The sequence below is a fragment of the Saimiri boliviensis genome, chromosome 6 (assembly GCF_048565385.1).
Source record: "Saimiri boliviensis isolate mSaiBol1 chromosome 6, mSaiBol1.pri, whole genome shotgun sequence".
NCBI classification, from domain to species: Eukaryota; Metazoa; Chordata; class Mammalia; order Primates; family Cebidae; genus Saimiri; species Saimiri boliviensis.
Window position 1 is genome coordinate 52,970,431 of NC_133454.1, and position 20,410 is coordinate 52,990,840.

The 20,410-nt window shown below is 52.5% G+C and overlaps 1 protein-coding gene across 1 annotated transcript in view; it reads right to left on the reverse strand.

Annotated features, from left to right (window-relative positions):
- Positions 1 to 4,850: 4,850 nt before the first annotated feature.
- DSCAML1 (DS cell adhesion molecule like 1) overlaps positions 4,851 to 20,410 on the reverse strand; it is a 362,988-nt gene continuing 347,428 nt past the window's right edge. The window contains exons 22-33 of the mRNA XM_039470605.2: positions 16,771 to 16,888; positions 16,223 to 16,386; positions 15,851 to 15,949; positions 14,900 to 15,088; positions 14,146 to 14,433; positions 12,645 to 12,800; positions 10,436 to 10,466; positions 10,132 to 10,250; positions 9,333 to 9,485; positions 8,536 to 8,730; positions 7,754 to 8,065; positions 4,851 to 5,886 (exon numbers count right to left, since the gene is read on the reverse strand). Coding sequence (XP_039326539.2) covers positions 5,411 to 5,886; positions 7,754 to 8,065; positions 8,536 to 8,730; positions 9,333 to 9,485; positions 10,132 to 10,250; positions 10,436 to 10,466; positions 12,645 to 12,800; positions 14,146 to 14,433; positions 14,900 to 15,088; positions 15,851 to 15,949; positions 16,223 to 16,386; positions 16,771 to 16,888 — 2,300 coding nt within the window. The 3' untranslated portion in view covers positions 4,851 to 5,410. The remainder of the gene's footprint in view (positions 5,887 to 7,753; positions 8,066 to 8,535; positions 8,731 to 9,332; positions 9,486 to 10,131; positions 10,251 to 10,435; positions 10,467 to 12,644; positions 12,801 to 14,145; positions 14,434 to 14,899; positions 15,089 to 15,850; positions 15,950 to 16,222; positions 16,387 to 16,770; positions 16,889 to 20,410) is intronic.

Here is a 20,410-nt window from a genome sequence, read left to right on the forward strand (position 1 = left end):
GAAAGAGACCCAGAAGACCTTTGCATCTCCAGTGCCCGGCTCAGTGTCAGATCATTGGAAGTGCTTCGGGGTATCTGGTGAATGAACAAATGCTTGGGTGTCATTTCGCGTGTTAAAAATACAGATGCAGCCAGGCATGGTGGCTTATGCTTGTAATCCCAGCAGTTTGGGCGGCTGAGGCAGGCAGATCGCAAGGTTAGGAGTTTGAGAACAGCCTGGCCAACATAGTGAAACCCCGTCTCTACCAAAAATACAAAAAAATTAGCTGGGCCTAGTGACGCATGCCTATAATCCTAGCTACTTGGGAGGCTGAGGCAGGAGAATCGCAGAACTTGGGAGGCAGAGGTTGCCGTGAGCTGAGATCAGGCCACTGCACTCCAACCTGGGCAGCAAAGCAAGACTCCATCTAGAAACAAAACAAAACAAAACAAAACAAAACAAAACAAAACAAAACAAATGCATGGTGAAAAACAATTTGTTGGTTCCTCAAAACGTTAAGACATAGAATAAGCATGTGATTCAGCAATTTCAGTCCTGGGTACAGTGCCAAAAGAATTGAAAAGAGGAGCTCAAACATCCTTGTACACCCGTGTTCACAGCAGCATTATTCACAACAGCTGAAAGGTAGAAGCATCCCAGGTGTCTACCAGGAGATGAATGGAGAAGCAAAATGTGGTAAATAATGAAATATCCTCAAGCAGGAATGGAATTCTGACACATGCTACAACATGGATGGAACTTGGACATGATGCTAAGTGAAATAAGCCCGAACCTAAAGGACACATACTGTATTATTCCACTTATCTGAGCTACCCAGCATGGGCAGATTTATAGAGACAGACAGTAGAACGGTGGTTGCCAGGTGCAGAGAAAGGAAAATGGGGAGTTACTGATTGATGGGTACAAAATTTCTTTTTGGAATGATGAGAAAGTTCTGGAAATGGATAGTGGTGATTGCACAACAAGGTAAATGTACTTAATGCTGCTGAATTGTATATTTCAAAATGGTTACAGTGGCGAATTTTGTATTATGTATCTTTAACCACCATAAAAATGTTGGTCAGGTGCAATGGCTCATGCCTGTAATCCCAGCACTTTGGGAGGCTGAGACGGTGATTGCTTGAGCTCAGGAGTTCAAGACCAACCTGGGCAACATGGAGAAACCCCATCTCTACTAAAAATATAAAAACTAGCCAGGTGTGGTGGCAAGCGCCGATAGTTCCAGTTGCTCCAGAGGCTGAAGTGGGAGGATCACCTGAGTCAGGGAGGTTGAGGCTGCAGTGAGCTGTGATACCATCACTGCACTCTAACCTGGGCTATAGGGTAAGACCCTGTCTCAAACAAAAACAAAAACAAAAACAAAATTGCCTAGGCCACATACCAGCAAATTCCTATTCTGTCAGGAAAGGCGAGAGCTGGGCTTCTGTATTGTTGAACGAGCTCCTCAGGTGAATCTGATGTGCACCTAGGTTTAAGACCCGCTAGTCTAGCTCTGGTTGTTGGAATGGGGGAACAAGGGGTGATCTCTCTGAAGGTCTTCTTGAGGAGGGCTTCTTAAACTTTAATTGTGCATATGAGTCCCCTGAGGATTTTGCTGAAGTACAGAGTCTGATTCAGCGGTCTGATTCCCAGGGTGAGGCCTGATATTTTGCATTTGTAACAAGCTCCTAGGTGATGGTGATGCTGGTGCCACTGGCCTGTGAACCACACGTGGAGTATTAAGGCTCTTGAGGGCAGGTGGTTGTCTTGTCCATGGTAGATAAAGTGGAGGTCTGGAAAGGAGCAAGTGAATGTGTAAGATGACGGCTCCAGATTTAGAGTTCAATGAGGATGATCTGGGGATAAATGAGAAGGAGCAGGAGTTCCACTGATTTGTGAATTAGCTTCTGGGTATGGATCAAACAGGCAGGCTTGTGGTTTAGCTGAAAAACGTATCAAGGGCCTGGCATGGTGTTTCACCCCTGTAATCCCAGTGCTTTGGGAAGCTGAGGCGGGAGGATTGCTTGAGTCCAGGAGTTTGAGACCAGCCTGGCTGGGCAACATAGTGAAATCCTATCGCTACAAAAAAAAAAAAAAAAAAAAAAAAAAAAGGTACAAAAATTGGCTGACTATGGTGGCATGTGCCTGTAGTCCCTGCTACTTGAGGGGCTGAGGCAGAAGGATCATGTGAGCCAGGGATATCGAGGCTGCAGTGAGCCATCGTCACACCACTGCCCCCCAGCCTGGGTGACAGAGTGTGATGCTGTCTCAAAAACAAACAAACAAACAAAACCCAAATCCCCCCAAATTTGCAAAACTTATTGAAGTTAGAGATTATTAGCAAATAGAATCGTGTGGATTTTGCTCAAGTCTGTCCGAATTTCTAGACTTTGTGCTTTATAATAAAGGGCCTAGTCCAGTGGAATAAAAGCTAAACTGGCCCATGTCTTACTTTTCTGTTGCTTTTCCAAATCCTTCTCATCTGACATAGTCCAGCTCAGGTCCCAGGCCTCCCATGGCTCCCCAGAGCTGAATTCCACTTTCTCTACCACTGCCCTCACCAGGGTAAAGTACTGCATAGCACTTGAGCCATCCTGCATGGCATATTGGATCACCTGCCTGAACTTTTTTTTTTTTTTTTTTTTTTTTTGAGACAGAGTTTTGCTCTGCCTCTCAGGTTCAAGTGATTCTTCTGCCTCAGCCTCCCAAGTAGCTGGGATTACAGGCACGCGCCACCACGCCTGGCTAATTTTGTATTTTTAGTAGAGATGGGGTTTCACCATGTTGGTCAGGTTGGTCTTGAACTCCCGACCTCAGGTGATCCACCCTCCTTGGCCTTCCAAAGTGCTGGGATTGCAGGCATGAGCCACCGGGCGGGCCCTGATGTGTTTACTGATAGCTTCACATCAACTGTTTTTCTGCCAGTACGTCCAGCTTGCTCCCTAGACCTGGCGGACTCTTTCCTTGGCAACATCCTCAGGGAAGAACGGAAACTGTCTTTGAACAGTGGAACAGCAGGTAATATGGCTCAGTAGTTAAGGAATTGGACACTCATGAGTTAAAATCTCATTCCCATCTCTTCTTGTTCCTCTAACCTCAGATAGTTACAGAACTGAAAACCCCAGCCTTCTCACCTGTCAAGTGGAGATCGTGATACCTTTCTCTCAAATCTGCAATGGGGTTACAAGAGCCAATCAATGCGAGGCATGTGTTTTGCTCAGCACCTGGCGCTTGGTATTGGGATCCATAATGTGTTTTCACGACAGCGTTCCCCTTCGCAGCCCTTGGGCTGGCTCCATCTTCTGCGCTCGTAGCTTCTGAGGATTTGTTCATTCCTTCCTGCAGGCTGGAGCTGGCTCTGATTCGTGTTTGTGTGCCCAGCGACTGGTGTGCAGGGAAGGTGGGGTTGGGAGGCATTCTATGCAGACCGTTCAGGTTTGATCGTCGTGCTTGCAGTTCTGGAGGTGAACTGCAGATGGCGTGCGCATCCTTGGGAGGCGTCCCGTCCTCCCAGAGATGGAACGAAGCTGAGCTGTCACCAGGTGTCTGGAATGCAGAGTTCTGGTTTTCACTGATGCTGTTAGCTGCTTTTCCAGGCTGGGTCCTGGGTGTGGGGGCTGAGATAAGCATTTCTTCGTAAGCCTAGGAATACCAAGGCGTACAGAATCTCTGCCCCTCCCCTCTCACAGTGCCGACCTGGGAATCTAGTTATTCACAGGAGGGACTCCTCTGCACCCCCCTACCCACTCCACTCTAGGTGCTCAGAGAGTGTTTGTGGGATGAGTTGCTATTCGGAAGATGCTTCTATGAAAGGTCATGCATCCCAGGTGGGGCCTGACTGGGCCCAGGCTGATAGGTGCTGCCCACATGCACAAGCTCCTTGCTCTGTCTCCAGCCCTTCCCAGTTCCTCCTCTCAGCTGCTGGGGAGCAGTGGGTCCCAGACTCACCTTCCTTCCAGATTCCTGGTCCACACTCAGCCTCAATTGCAGTGCTCAACTCAGGAGCCTCTGCACACTGCTTAGTGTACTTCCTTTTCACCCCAGGGCCAGTCACCTGCTTCTGCCTCTCCAAACCTTCGAGTCCCTGGAGGTCCATCTCACCTGCCACCTGCTGTGATGCCCTCTGGACCCTCTCATCAGAAGCCGGGCCTCTGCACACCCATGGCATTTTACCTGCTCCTCCGTGGGGACGCCTTTTCTTCTGCTTGGCAATCAGCTAGTTGCTGACTCTTTGGAAGCCTGGTGAGGCACCTGGTGTGCTGACCTGGTTCTCTTTGGCTGAGCTCCATTCCCTCTCCTCCGTGAGCTTCTCTTGCCCCTCTGACCTCTGACGACTTCTCTCCTCCCTTTGCCCTCACCTGGCCCTAACAGTCCAGAATGTTAGGCCCTGGCCTGGTACCCCAGCTATAATTTCTTCTTCCCCGCTCCCAATACATAGGCACTTTGCCCACAACTGTTGGCTAGTGGTTTTGGATAGTCCTGGCCCCCTGGCCACTCTGCACTCTCTTGGAAGATAGAAGCTAGTAGGTAGCCCCACTGCTGTCCCAGGCTCTCCCCAGCGCTTGGCGAGCCAAGGCTGCCCCACTCCATCTGTTAAAAGTTTCCCTCTGTTTACAGGGAAGGACACTGTGGCTCAGAGGGGTTTAGGAGTTTGTACGAAGCCACCACACTGGTTCCCCTTGAGGGCCCAGTACAGCCCTGAGAACAGAAGAGGAGACACCTCAGCTAATTGCAAGCCTTTAAAAATCTTAAAGCCCTGAGCCAAAGCTCAGGCTGCTCACAAAGTCTCTCTATGAGCAACAGACAGCCTGGGACAGGGGTCTCTCCTATCTCCCCGCTGGCCCTCGCCAGATGGGAAAAAAGCCACCACATAGAAACATAACCTTTATTGCACACGGCGCTGGGTCTTTTTTCATAGAAAAAGGTATTAACACATAAGCATCTGCAAATTGAAGCAACTCCTGGTTTTCTTGGAACAGTAAAATCGCATGCAGTGTCTCTGAGCTGGGATTTTGGCCTTTGTCAAAACCACCTAGTTTGAGGGGGAGGGTGAGGAGGAGGGGAAAAAAAATTGCTGAGTCTTTGTGCCTCTGTCTCAAAATAGGGTGAGAGAAATATATAGATATATAGCTTGTCGACGTGTTCCTATCTGTCTATATATGTATATATATCTCCACACATATTTTGTGGGGTGGGGGATTTGACTTGTACTGTCAAATTCTTTGTGCCCTGGCTTCATGGAGAAGAAGAAGAAAATAGTTTTATTTGTACAAAAGAGTTCTATGTACAGGCGTTCATGATTGGGGGTTTGTGTTTTGTCGTTGGTTGCTTTTTGTCTGTCAGTTGAATATAAATAATGCAGAAAAACAGCCGAGCTGGTGTGTGGGGCTGCGGCGCGAGGTCCAGGCGTGGGCTGCTCTTCCTGCCGGCCCTACACCAGGGTGTAGGATTTGGAGTAGGCCCCGGCCCCCTGCTTCTGAGACCTCCCTACCCCCGACGTGCTCATCTCGAGAAGCGAGTCTCTGGAGCCCCCCATTTTGGTGTGTGGGCCCCCGCCTCGTGGAGGCTCGGTGCTGGGGGCTGGAGGGGCGGCGCTGGGGGCGGTGGGGGGCTCGGCAGGGGTGGGGCCGGGGGCTGGGGGGGCTGTGCCGGCTGGGGGGGCTGGCATGGCCAGAGTCCTCTGAGGTAAGGTGGCTGTGGAGGCGGCAGCGGGGGCCCCTGGGTGTGGTAGGCCCAAGGGCTTGCTGGCAGGGTCCAGGGTCAGGTGGCGAGCCTGGGTGTGGTAGGTTCGGCCCAGGTTCCGGATGGAGGCCTCTCGGGGTGGGACCACAGGGCAGGGCTCACGTCCATCTGCCTTTCGAAAGAAGGCCTCCGACTTGGCATACAGCGGCAGGTTACAGTAGTCACCTGGAATCACAGAGGCAGAGGATGTGAGAGGCAGAGGCCTCTGGAAGCAGCCCATTCAGCCCCCCATCCCATCGCCTGCCCCAAGTCTTCTCTCTGATGTGGCATGGGGCCGCGCCACTGGAGGGGCAATAAAGAGGAGAGGAAAGGTCGGGTACTCCACGTTTTTGAGCCTTCATTTCCGTATCTGTGTAATGGGGATGACCTTATTCCCCACTGGATTATCGTGAGGCACAAATGAGATGCAGTAGGTAAAGTGCTTCGCTACAGTGGCTGGTGCAGGTAATAGTTGCCTAATACATGCAGCTTGCTGTTCAGCGTCCCTACAGGCTGCTCAGCTTCTGCTAATGGAGAGCTCACTGCTAAGCACAAGGACATCCTAACAGCTCGGGCTGGTGGAAAGCTTTTCTTTACCCTGAGGAGGAAATGGATATCATTCCCTGTTGCCTCCTCGCCATGGAGCCTGGTTCTGTCCTCTGAGTCTCACAGCGAAAGGCCTCCCCCTCTTTTTCATGGCAGCCTTCCAGATGTTCGAAGTCAGCTACATGTCCTCCTCTCTCCTTCCCTTGGTCCCCTCTTCTCCAGGTAGAAAGTTCCCAATTTCTTTCCTTCTTTTTTTTTGATTTGGAGTCTCTCTCACCCAGGCTGGAGTGCGGTGGCATAATCTCATCTCACTGCAATCTCCACCTCCCGGGTTCAAGTGATTCCCCTGCCTCAGCCTCCTGAGTAGCTGGAATTATAGGCATGCGCCACCATGCCCGGCTAATTTCTGTATTTTTAAGTAGAGACGGGATTTTGCCATGTTGACCAGGCTGGTCTCAAACCCCTGACCTCAGGTGATCTGCCAGCCTTGGCTTCTCAAAGCGCCGAGATTATAGGAGTGAGCCACTGTGCCCAGCTGAGTTCCTAATTTCTTAAACTGCCTCTGTGTGACATGCTTCTAAGACCTCCGCCTCCTGACCCCCGTGCTCTGTGGGGACCCCACCTGCAAATGAGCCTCTTTCCCTGGGGAGCTTGCCCAGGCACTTTCCTTAGATTTTCTTATTGAATCTGGATGACAGCCCCCAGTACTTTACAAGTGAGGAAACTAAGGTTCAGAGAGATTAAATCATTTGTCTAAATTTGCACAGGTAGAAGGGATGGGGGTGTCATTCAGGGCCACAGTCTCCAAAGACTCTTCTCTCAATGACCCAGAAAATCTGCCCCCTGCCTCAGTTGGCATGGCCAGTGCTAAGCAGACCAGACCGCATGGTTTGACAGTTTGGGCTTTGCATGCTGTGACCTCAGCATCTGCTGATGGGCTCCCCCTGGTGATCTTAGCCCTGCCCTGCCAGCCTCTAAGGACATATCCTCTGGCCAGGCCGCTGGGGTCAGGTAATTCCCAGCTAGGCCAGGTCACTGCCTACCAAGAGGTATGACTGTGGTGGGCAGAGCTGCCAGGACTGTTTGTTTGGGTCCAGATTAAATTCAAACAGCATTGAGACCAGAGGACAACTGACCCTGAAGGGATCTGTTTACGTCCTAGCACAGTTTCAGATTAGGGAGATGATCACTACTTAATAATGAACCCTATGACAAGCTGGCCGTGTATATAATTTCTAATGCCCATTATGACAACGCAAAGTTGGTACTATCATTGGCATCTTACAAATGAGAAGCTTAAGGCCACAGACATATGAAGAGTTTGAACCAGGATGTGGGCCCGGATCTGCCTGCTCCCAAGTCCTTGCTGTTGGTACCACCCTGCACTGCCAAGGAGCCAAGCTGGGCTGGCAGGATCCCAGTGCTGTAGGACTAGATCTAGCCAGGGCTCATGGGGTTGGGGGCTGGGGGCGGGGGGCATAGCCTGGGAGGTGGTCTGAGCACTCACTCTTGTTGGCCCGGTGAGGGATGGGCACAGCCACGTTTTTGCCCCGGTCAGCATCCTGGGGCTTGGGTGGTGAGGCGGTGAAGCGGCAGATGCCAGGCTCTGAGGGTGTGCTCATGGATGTCATGCTGTCGGCGTTCTCATTGGTGCCTGTGGTCATCTGGTCGGAGGAACTGTCAGAGATGAAGCACTCGGTGATCTCGAACTTGGCGTGCTGCAGCTGCTCCTCCAGCTTGGCATGCTCGTAGGCCCGGGCCAGCTCCTCATAGGTGGAAGAGGCACTCTCCGTGGACACCATGCTGTTCCTTCCTTTGTCTGGGGAGTTAAGAACGAAGGAGTGGGTTATGGGGAGAAGGGTGTAAGTGAGACTGACTGAGCACTTTCCCTGCTGTAACCCCATCAGCCATCTGGAATTCTGGCCATGGAGGGGACCAGGCTGAGAAGATCCTGTGAAGGTGGCAGTGGTGGCAGAAGTAGGATCTTTGGCTCATGAAGGGCAGAACTTTGATTCTTGAAAATAAGCAACCATCTCCTGGAATATTCAGCCCTTTCTCCAACGAGCATCATGTATCCATTTTCGCTGACAATTTTTGGGAAAGCAAAAATTAACTCCTTGACCAAGTAGAGTCAGTGAGGTCAAGTGTTTTTGTTCCAGCCACACAGTGGGTCACTGACCAGCTAGACATGAAACTGACTTGTGCCTTGGGTCCCCTGAGCTGATGGGTAGAAGTTGGGAAGAATAGAAGGTGAAGGTGTTCAGGATGCCAGCAGGACCCTAGGCACACCTGTGTCCTGGGACAGGCTGGCGCTGTAGCTGTCACTCTCAGTGACAGTGACACCATGCTGGGAGCCCACAGTGCGCCAGTCGGAGGTGAGGGTGCGGGCGGGTGTGGAGGCCTGGCACTTGGTCAGGGTCCACTGGCTTGAGTACCGATTCCGGGTACTGTGTGCTGACTTCACATTCTTCCTGGACACTGGATCTGCACAGAGAGAAGCAAGAAATTGCACCCTCCAAACAAAGGCACCCAGGCTTAGGCAACTGGCACTTACCAGAAAGGGCAGTGGGGTGGAAGGGAAGAGGCAGATGTAGCCACAGAAGCTCCCTTGGGAATGCTGCCTTTCCTAACCACATCACTGTCCCCAGAGAAGAGCAGACGAGTCAAGTGTGGGGGCGGTAGAGGACATTCTCCTCGCCCACCCTGGCTTTTCCTTCCCCTGCAGGAGAATGTGATGTCCTCTCCTGTTGCCTCCTGACTGCCCCTTCATTCCCCACAGTCCTTGATGCGTTCTATCCTGTCCAGATACACAGTGCTAGAGATAGAAAAGCCCTTGGAATACTCAATACTCTCAAAATTTCTAGGGAAGGAAACAGGCCCAGAGAGATAAAGCGAGTGATATGCCCAAGATCACAAGTTAGCAAATCTGCAATCAAGGCTTCCAGACGCTAATTCCAGTGCTTTCCGCTTTTCCATTCTATCCCATGATGCTTCCTCCTCCCTCTTAGAAAACACCACCTCTGTGTCTTGCTATGCCCAGACCACCCTGGGTGAGAAGAGGGCTGATTCCTGGGGATAATGCATACTGGTTCCTGGCCGGATGTCAGACATGTCGATGAGGGGTCCTGTGCTCTGGATGAGGGCTGGGTGGTGCAAGGAGACGCCGGTACAGAAGCTCTGTGGGTTGACAGCTTGGCTGAACTCAGCATCTGTCACAGGAATGGTGGCCTTGTCATCTCCTGGGGAAAGAAGGACGATTACCAGGAGTCCTTTACAATTTTTTTTTAAAGCTCTGTTGGACGTGACTGCATTTCTCTTTGTATTTATCCGATGGGTTTTTTGTTTGTTTGTGGATTTGTTTGTTAGTTTTCTTGAGACAGGGTCTCGCTCTGTTGCCCAGGCTTAATTGTGATCTTGCTCACTGCAGCCTCAATTTCCTGGGCTCAAGCTATCCTCCTACGGCAACCTCCTGAATAGCTGGGACTACAGGTGTGCATCACCATGCCTGGCTAATTTTTTTTTTTTTTTTTTTTTTTTTTTTTAGAAATGGGGTCTCACTATGTTGCCCAGGCAGGTCTTGAACTTCTGGCCTCAAGTGGTCCTCCCTCTTTGGCCTCCCAAAGTGCTGGGATAACAGACATAACCCCTCATACCCAGGCTTTATCCAACATTGAGTCACAGAAAGGCCAGCAATTCCCTCCGTTGAACAGAGGAGGAAACTTAGCCCTTGAACGAAGCCACAGTGAGTTCTAAGGTTGTTGTGGTTGATGGGACTCCTGCCAGAACCCTGGGCACTGCTATGAGGGCTGGTGTTTGACTTCCGTGGGTTGTAGCCTGGGGAAGCACACCCAGCAGGACAGGGAGCTCATGGCACCTGTCACTCACCCAGCTGCTTGATGCCCTCTTTGTCCTCAATGAGCAGCTGGACCCTGGGGATGTCAATGTGTAGTCGTGGGCCCTGGGGTGGCCCTTTCACAGGGGTGTCAAAGCTTCGATTGTTCTTGCTGTGGGGAGAAAGACTGGAGGTGGGTGGCTCAGCAGCCATTAGGGGTTGGGGGAGGGGCCTTTGCAGGACAGTGGGATCTTAGAAGCCCGTCTCCTATTCTGGGAACTCAGAGGGAGGCTTCTCAGTCCTTTGCAGGGGAGAAGGGAGAAGGGAGGAGAAAGGAAGCAGCTTGGTGATACCCACCTTATCAACATTTCTGCCAAACTCTTTGCATCTGCAAAACAGTAGAGGAAGAGGAGGGCTGGGTGAGAATGAAGTTTGAACAGGAGGATAATGGGAGAGGCATGGGAAACAAAGTGGAGAATTCCTTAAAATGGGGCCAGGGCTGGTCTCCTAAGAAGCAGAAGGAGAAACGTAAAGACCTAGAAAACAGCCCAAAACATGATGCAGTTTCACTGCTCCCAATTCAGGATTTGGCTCAAGTCTGTTTTCTTTTCCTCAGATTTTATGTAATAGGGAGATTCTTCCCAAAGCACAGGGGGCATAGCAAGTGCCCCATCTGCTTCATGAATTGGCTCTACTTAAACACGACACCATAACAGGCTGGAAATGGACATCAGTGGAGGGTCTCTCCTCAGCTATATCTTGGGGAGAGGTGAGAGTGGAGGATGGAGTAGAGGTGGTCAATGGGAAGCCCCAGATGATTAAACTCTCACATCAACCAAGAGGCTTCACTTTCTCCTCTGGGGCATCTGTCCCAAAAAAGTCCATGGATAGATTTTGGGGCCCCTGCTTTGTCTCAGAGGAGCCTTGAATAGGATCAGAACTCTCAGGTTAGGAATTTGGAAGACAGAAAAGAATTAAAGAGCCTAGTTAATCCGTTAGACACCTGATACCTGAGAATGAGCTGTCAGAATGAATCCCAAGATCGGTGGATGAATGAATCTCAGGATGGATGCTGTATGCATGCATCCAGCCATCCAACTGTCTAGCTATCCATTCATCCATCCATTGATCATCCATCCATCCATCCATCCATCCATCCATTCATTGATCTAGCCATCCATCCATCTAACCATGTACCATCCATTATCCATTCACCCATTCAACCAACCATTAATTCATCATCCACCTATTCAACCATCCATCTGTCCATCCATCCACCCATTGATTCAATCAGTAAACCATTCAACCATCCACCCATGCATTCAACATCAATTCAATCATTCTTATATTTATATATTAAACCTTCCATCCAACCACTCCTTTAGCCATTCACCCAATCATTCCACAATTCCAACTATTTTTCCATCCAGCCACCTATCCATCTTGTCATCCATCAGTCTATCAAAGTATTCATCCATCCAAGCTCCATTCAATCATCTACCCATCTATTCAACTCTTCATATAATCATCCATTATGTAGCATTCAACAATTCATCCATTTATCCATCCATCCACCCATCTGTTCATTCAACCTTTTATTCAACCATCCTTACACCCAGCCATCTATTCAGCCATCCAACCATCCTTCCATCTATACATCCTTCCATCCAACCATTTATTCAGTGATCCATTCAACCATCCAACCATGTAACTACTTACCCATCCGGTCATTCAACCATCCACCCAATCCATCCATCCATCCATCCATCCATCCATCCATCCAATCATCAACCATCCATGGAACCATCTATTCATCCATTTACCCAATTCCTGAATATGAAGGGAGCATTAGTTATTCTCTCTTCTGTGCTACTATTGTCTCCTGGCTTCTCACATTAGATGATAAATTCTGTAAGAGTATGACTTGGCCCTTCTTTATTGATGTCTGTAGTCTGACAGTATCTATGAGGAAGCCAACTCAATAAAAATTTTCCAAATAAATGAATGTACATTTATGAAGCAACTAGTAGGCTCCAGACACTTTATGAGGCTGTGGGAAAATTCAGGCAAATCAGACCCATTCACAGTAGACTGTGGCATCAGGTAATGGAAAAAGGGGATAATATTCAAAATATTTAACACCTGACATGGAACTGAGCATGTTCTTAGAGACTACCTGCAGGCCTATTCTTTAGTGGATGGGTCCTAGGAAAGTTGCAGGGATCCTGTGAGAGGGGATGGAGCACCCAGTGTGATAGGAGCAACATCTGTTTACCAGCCAACATGGAAATGTTCAAGTATTTAACAACCAACATGACTTTACCAGTGTACCTCTAAACATTAGTCCCGATTGGGGCGGGCACAAAGTCTTGGGGGCATAGAGGAGGAAGTGGTGAATGAAACATTCTGAACTAAGGAGGTTTCAGAAAGTTTGAGTGGCTGCTCCTCCTTCAAGGGGACACAGGCACTCTCCATTATCCAGATGGTGCTGTGAGCCAATGAAGTGGAGCCAGTGTGGCCAAGAGCCAACACCCACTCCTGGAAGGCCCATAGGAAGCTCCCCCACCTCGGAGTCGCTTCAGCCGCTTCTCCTTCCTCTTCTTTCGTACGATGAAGAGCAATGCCACCCCCAGTGTGGCCAGGATGACGGGGCAGCCGATGGTGAACAGCTTCTTGACGTCATCCCCTTCACCTTGAGCAGACTTGATGGGTGGAATGGTGCCTGAACGAGGGCAAATAGAGTTAGATGTCCCTTATGTACCAGGTGCTGTGCAGACCATCTCATGGGTTGGGTAGACCTCTGACCCTCTCTTATTGCCCTTGGGCTGACTTCTACCTCCTGGCACAGAGCTCTGGCCTTCCCTCTGCTCCCCAAATTCTGGTCCTATCAGGACAGCCATGAACAGTTGTGTGGTTTTTTTTATTGCGTTATATTAATGACTTCCTGGTACTGCTGTAGAATTAGCCTGAAGTCTCCTGGAGTTAGTCTCTTGCCTGTTGGAGTTCAGTGCTCATTCCTAGAGAGTGGATCGATGGGCTTAAATTCTCATATCCAGCTGGGGTCGGGGGAAACAAAGGATGAAGCACGGCAGAGAGAAGTCAGGGCTGTGGACTCTGGGTTCTCTTCCCCAGATGTGGACAAAAACCACTACAAACCCTACGTTCTCTCCCTGCCCATCCCTCCCGTGGGCCATATCTGCTAACCTGGGACTCCTGCAGGGAAGCATGACAAGCTGTCCTGCTGACATAACCCTCTGCCAAGCCCTGACCCTTGCCTATTTCAGAGCTTTGCTTAAATGTCACTTCCTTCATGAAGCCTTCCTTGTTTGAGTCCATCCCCTTCTGATACTGTTTTTATTCTGTTTCCTTAACACATAGGTAGACTTGTGACCCTGAGCTTCTATGAATTCAGCCTTCCATGTTCCTTCAGTGGATGTGTGTGTGTATGTGTATGTGTGCATGTGTATGTGTATATGTATCCCTATGTGGCACACGCCACCTGCTGGCCAAGGCAGTGAGGAACTGCTTAGTAGGCCTTTTCTATGGATCCTGGAGGCTCCATGTTCAAGATGGCGCAGCTGAAAGATGGTGGCCACTCAACCTTCGCAGGACTCCAAGAGAGCAAGAAACAAATCAGTACTGGGTTAAGCCACCAGGTTTTGGTATTTGTGACTGCAGCATACGTTGTCCCCTTCTGGCTAATATTCCATATCAGCAGTAAGTTCTTAGAGGGCAGGACCTCAACCACACTGGTACCTCCCTCTTTACCTCCCTGAAACAATACACAGTGACTGAGGACTGCAGCTTCAGACTCTCCATCTTTGGTGTTGCTGACCTATGTGTCTGTCCATCTGTAGTGGCCACTGGTGCATTTGCCCACTTACCTGGCTGCAACCAGCCTGCTGTTCCCTCTGCCAGCTCCTTCACCTGCGGCCTGCATTTCCCCCGCCTGCATTCCTGCCTATTTTTCTATTAGTCTGTCGCTTGATGTGTCTGCCACTCTGCCCACTTCCTTGGCACCACCCTGCTTCAGCCTCTGTACCATCCCTCCCATCCTTGTGACTCACTGCCATCGTAGTCCAGGGTGGCGAACTGGGCCGTCTCGTTGCCGCAGCCAGCACTGTTGCAAGCTCTCATGCGCAGCTCGTACCACGTGGCCTCTCGCAGTTCGGTCAGAAACACCTCCCCGGAGCTGTTGGCGCGGAGGCCCTGCCAGGCCCAGGTCCCCTTGGGCCGGTACTCCAGCACGATGGCTGTGATAGGACAGCCCCCGTTGTTCCAGCCCTGCAGGTTAAGCCGAGCATGCGTGGAGTTGATGTGGGTGAAGAGGTGTTGGTCTCTGCTGAAGGAGGGCTCTGGCGGGCCGGAGGGAGAGAGAAAGGTTAGAGAGACTGGCGGGGAGGCAGGACTGGGCTGGGCTGGAAAAGGTTTCTCTGGGGAGCTGGGATGGCAGGAGAATACATGTTTGTCACAGATGGGGTGGGGAAGCCCCAGGGAGCAGAGGAGGAAGAGGAGGGGTGGGAGGAGAGGGAAGTAAGGGCAGGGCCTAGAGAGAGGCCACAGCAGAGGAGGAAGGGAGACGGGAAGAGGCAGAGGCGTGCCACCCTCGGTCACCTGGTGAGGAAGTGGGACTAGTTTTTCCTAATGGGATCCATCAGGACACTGTGGTGGTGGGAAGGAGGCCGAGGCTCCTCCCTTCGGTCTCCCTGCATCCCTGGGCTCCTCCTTCCTCACCCAGCCACCTCCCACCCCATACCTGGCCCCTCTATCCACCCTCCCCGGGCCCATCGCTCCTTCCCTGCCCTGGCGGCTGAGCCTCACCCCGCCCGTGGGTCTTGGCCTCGATGATCTCGCTGATGCGCCCAGAGCCCACGCTGTTCTTGGCTGCCAGCTTCACCTTGTACCACGTGCCACACTTGAGGCTGTCCAGCTTGAAGGAGCGCTCACTGGAGCTGATGAACAGGTCTTTCCACTCCTCGCTGTTGTCCACCGAGTACTGCAGCACGAAGCCTGCAGAGGGTAGGCCTGGTTCAGGTGGGGGCAGGGCAGGGCAGCAGAAGCCCAGCCTCCAGGCAGGGGGAAGAGTGAGGTGTTTGCTCATTGGAAGGGGCATATGCTCCTCAGATGCAAAATTGGAAGGACCGGCCCAGTCAACTCTCAATCTTAAACCAATCAATCAACAAAATGCTATAAGGGCTTTGGGTCCAGTCGCCGAGTGGGTTTAACTGCTGTCACTTTGGCTCTAGTGTTAGGGGTTAGTGGCCCAGGTGGAGAGGGATGAAAACCAGAGTTGTGAGGCTCACAGGGGGTCCCGTCTGGACCCTCACTACTCCACACGTGGTCCCCTGAGCAGCAGCCCAGCAGCACTTGGAGTACGTTAGAAAGGCAGGTCCTCAGCCCAGCCCAGAGCGCTGAGTCAGAACTGCGTGGTTACAAGGCCCCTCGGTGACACAGACGCACACTCACGCTTGGGAAGCACTGATCTAGTCCATTTGTCTACTTGGACAGATTGGGAGACCAGAATCAGAGAGGGAAACAGGCTACTCCAGGGTCACACAGTCACGAGTGGCAATGGGGGGCGGGCGTACTAAATCCCAGATGCCGGGGCCACCGTAGCTCCCTCGGCCCTTGAGTCACTTCTTGTGGGTCACTCGGCCCCCATATCATTTCTGCCATTTGGAGACAAATGGCATAAGTGGGTGAAGCCCCTTCCCCACCCTGGGCCCAGAATTCCTTCCCCTGTCTCCCCGCCTCATCCAGACCCCTCCTCACCTCGGATGGAGCTGCCCCCATTGTCACCTGGAATCCAGGTCAGGGTGATGGACGAAGCTGAGGTTTTGGAGACAGTGAGGCGGGGCTGGTCCGGGGGAACTGTGAGGGGAAAGCCACCACTCCTCAGCACAAGGGCGGACCCCGATGATGGCATATGGGGCCCCCCCATGGCGGGAGGGTGCTGGCTCTCCCACATCCTCACTGTCACTCCCCAGCTGTCCTGCCTCCCCTTCCACGTGCACCTCTGTTCCACCAAAGGTCTCTCTCTCTCGGTTTATCTTCTTCCATTTGACAACCCTCTCACATGATGGAATTCCTACCCTTTCTCCATCCCTGTCCCCACCTGGGACCGCCTGCATCACAGAGCCTCACCTTGCACCAGAAGGTTGACAATGATGGTGTCGAAGCCCCCGGTGTTAGTGGCCGTGCAGGTGTAGTAGCCGGAGTCCTCAGCCTTCACTGCGCGCAGTAGCAGCGTGCCGTTGGTGTGGATGAGCCGGTGTCCATCCATGGACACTGGGATGGCCGAGTCTTCACTGCCAGGGTGAGCATGGGGCAGGTGGGTCATGGCAAGCACCCCCTTGTCCTGAGGCCCTCCCCCCATGTGTGACAAAGGCAGCTGGGCATGGAAGGCGGCTCGCCAGGGGATGCTGGGTTCTTGGGGCTTGGCTCAGCACTCCCTGGGGGTATCAGGTAACCCGGCCTCTTTAACCACCCAGGGAAGGGAGGTCCTTCGCTTCCAAGAGGGGAGCTGGGAGGCCAGGCCTGCTTGAGAGAGCAGTAGTAGTATATCCTGCCAGGTCTCCACAGGACCCGGAGGCAATGGGTCAGCAGGAAGGAGGCCCCAGACTCCACCTCACGGCTCTTCTACTACATTCCTGTCTGGGGCCACCCCCTCCCTCCAAGGTCCCGACACACACCTGTCCTTGGTCCACTTCACAGCGGGAGCTGGATCTCCCACCGAATTGCAAGGCAGCCGAACATCTTTCATCCAAGGTGTTGTCACGGTGCCCCCAAAAGAGATGATCTTTGCTGGGGCTACAGGGAGGAGAGAGTGAGGGCCATGCCTCTTCCAGCCCTGCGCAATGTCCCGGCCCCCTTCCTCAGGGCCCCCTGGATTTACAGTTCAATTCTCCCTCCCCAATCTAACCTCCACCTTGGGCTTTCGGTGAGGGATGGGTGTCAGGGGTTATTACCGTGGGGACGCTGACTCAAGAAACACTGATGAAATATCAGCTAGGGTCAGGTATTGCATGAGGCTCTGAGGTTTCAAAAGGTGACTATGATTTCTTCCCTGTCCTCAAGTGGATCACCATTCAAGAGGGAGACAGATGTTTAAGGATCAATTATAACAGGGGCAAAATGCTATGGGAGGTGCAGGCACGAAGAAGCTTAGCGGCGCGAGGCAGGGGGAGTGCATGCTGCTCCATAGGTGGGCGGTAAAGGCGATGGCCGGAAAAGCATCTGGAATTGGAGGCTCTGACTTGAAGGCTAAGAAAGACTTTATAAGCGGGGAAAGAAACGCATGTCAGGAAGAGGGACCAGCATTGAGCAGGAACATGGAGATCTGAAATTCATGACAGGTGTGAGGGTTTGCAGGTACTATTGGGGTAACCAAAGCTTGAGTCCAGGGGGACAGGCAGGAATAAAATCTTGGGGGCTTTTTTGGCAGGGCCAGGAGGTTGAACTTCCTCTTTGGAAGCCTCTGCCAGAGGCTTATAAGAAGTGGTGTTGGCTGGGCGCGGTGGCTCACGCCTGTAATCCCAGCACTTTGGGTGGCCGAGGTGGGTGGATCATGAGGTCAGGAGTTCAACACCAGCCTGGTCAACATGGTGAAACACTGTCTCTATTAAAAATACAAAAATGATCTGGGCATGACGGTAGGTGCCTGTAATCCCAGCTACTTGGGAGGATGAGGTGGGAGAATCGCTGGAACCCAAGATATTAGCGGGGGGACACTGAATCAAGAAGCACTGATGAAATATCAGCTAGGGTCAGGTATTGCATGAGGCTCTGAGGATTCAAAAAGTGACTATGAGCCAAAATCATGCCACTGCACTCCAGGCTGTGTGAGAGTGAGATTCTGTCTAAAAAAAAAAAAAAAAAGGTGTCCTCATCAATTTCAGATGCATCCTGGCTACTTGCAGAGGATAGTTTGGTGGAAGGGGTCCTGGAGGACACAGACTGTGACGGGATGGTGGCCAGAATGCAGGCTGGAGGTGATGTGTGGTCGTGGGCAGGTGAGGGGCTCAGGACAAGAGCTGACAAAACTTGGGGTCTGTCTGGTTTGCAGGAGGAGGGGGGAAGGGGAGGATGGCTCCCAGGATTCTGGCTGGGCCACTGAGGTGAGTGATGGCACCCTCATGGGGACAGGGCACATGGAGGAGGGGCAGGCTTGGCAGGAAGGGCTGCATGGCTTCATCTCATGCTGAGTCCACATGCAGCCACAGCTGTGGCTAGACCACAGGTGGTGCGTGTTCTGGAGCACCAGAGAGCAGTCCGGGCCAAAGACACAGGTCTGGGAGTCAGCAGGCATGATGAGGCCACAGGAGGGAATGCAGACTGACAGGGTGGTGACCAACTCCAGGGTCAACAGGCACAGGCACAGAGGAGAGGACAGAGTGTCCCAAGGGTGGCAGTGGAGGACCGGGTCAGCAGCATCACAGAAGGCACAGGCCACAGGTGCCCAGGGTATGCTGGGCGGGCAGATGCATCTGGTGCCTGAGAGATCGCCAGGCTCAGATTTAAAGGAACCAAGTGCCCAAGTGCCTTGAAGGGTAGGGCAGGCCCATGGAGCCAGGGCCCTTCTTGGGTGGAGGGAGGGTGGGTGAGGGAGCATCGAAGAGGTTTGGGTGCAGGGCGTGGGGGCTGGCTCCTGTGCTGATAGTGCCGGGTGCCCAGGGGCTCGAAGACGAGGGGAGTTCTGGGGGCTGCTTGGGGCAGTGGGGGCACTAGACAGGCCTGGGAGAGGGGCCCACATGAAGACAGCCTCCATGGGGGGCAGTGAGAAGCCTGGGGTCTTTGCAGAGGGTTCAAGGTTCTCCAGAGATCAGTTTCCAGACCTGGTTTTGCCACAGGCTGGGTTTGGCTCTCTGTGTGTCTCGGTGTGTGTGTGTGTGTGTGTGTGTGTGTGTGCATATGTGTGTGTATGTGTGTTTGTGTGTATGTACATATGCACGAGTGTGTTAGTATGTGTATATGTGTATGCATATGCATGTGTTTGTGCGTCTGTACATGTGTGTGTTCATGTGTGCATATATGTACATGTGTGCATGTGTATGCATGTATTCATGTATACGTGTGTGTATGTGCATAAGTGTGCAAGTGCAGGTCTGTGTGCATGTGTGTGCATATGCATGTGAGTGTGCATGTGTGTGTGAGAGTGTGCGTGTGTGTGTGTGTGTGTGTGTGTGTATGGGGGAAGGGGGCAGCAGTACATGTCTTCCCACCTTGCAGGGCAGCTGTGGGAGACACTGTGTGAATGTGTTCTATGAAGCCCACAGCTCTCTAGGACTGTGTTATGTCTAATGCCCCCAGGAGAAGAGGCCGGCCTTCTTCGAAGATGCCCAGCCCTCACTCTCCTGCCTCTGGGCCAGTGCCAGCTGTCCTGGAAGGGTGATAGGCTCTAGGCCCCTTCTTTTCCTGAAGGAAAAGAGGTTGGCGGTACCAGGAAGAAGGGGGTGGTAGGAGGCTCTGAGCCCTGTGGAAAGAGCCCTGACTTGGAGCTCAAGAGCTGGCTCACTCCTTCCCGGCTGTCTGCAGGCCATGCCGCTCCTGCCTCAGGTTGCTCAGCTGTGAGGGACAAGCCCTGCTGGCAGGGCAGGTGGAAGCCCCCGGCTCACCGTAGGCCTTCGGTCAGATGCTGGCTGGCTCAGCCCACGGCAGGGTAGGGCTGGGGCTCTTGTGTCTGGGCCAAGGGGAGCTTGAGTCACCCTGTAGGGTGGCTGGGTTGTGCAGGCACCACCCTCTCTCATCTGGATTGTGGTGGGTGAGAGAGTGGGGGAGCAAGGTGGGGCCCAGGGAGGCCCAGCAGCAAGTAGCGGGCCTGCGGTTAGTTGTGGCCAGTTCCTGCGCCCCAGGGACGGGGCAGACGCTCAGCCTCACAGCCCTCCCTGTGCGGCTGCTGAAGCTTGCCCTTGGGATGAGGCCTTAGAAGTGTCATTCCTCTGAAAAGTGGCGGTGCAACCCCCATGCCACACTCATGTCCTGGTCAGAGATTCACTGGGTCTGATTCCAGCCCACAGCCTCCTTCACAGCACGCGCTCTGTAAAGGTCTGCGGATGGAAGGAATCTGCCATCGCTGGAACCACCTGTGCCCCGTATCTAGTTCAGCACTGGGGCCTCCCCTTTGAGGCTCAGCTGCTCTGTGGAAGGAGCACGCCCTGCCATAGTCCCTTCTGGAGGAGCTGAGCACTGGGACAAAGTCCGGGCTTTGCACTGGGGATGGAGGCAACTCCCCTTTTTTAAGTTAGGAGTAGGATTTGGAGTGGGGGCACCAAGCGCACCCTGTCCCCCCGCCCCAAGCAGGAGCTGGCTGTAGCCTGTTGTGAAGCTTTGCTG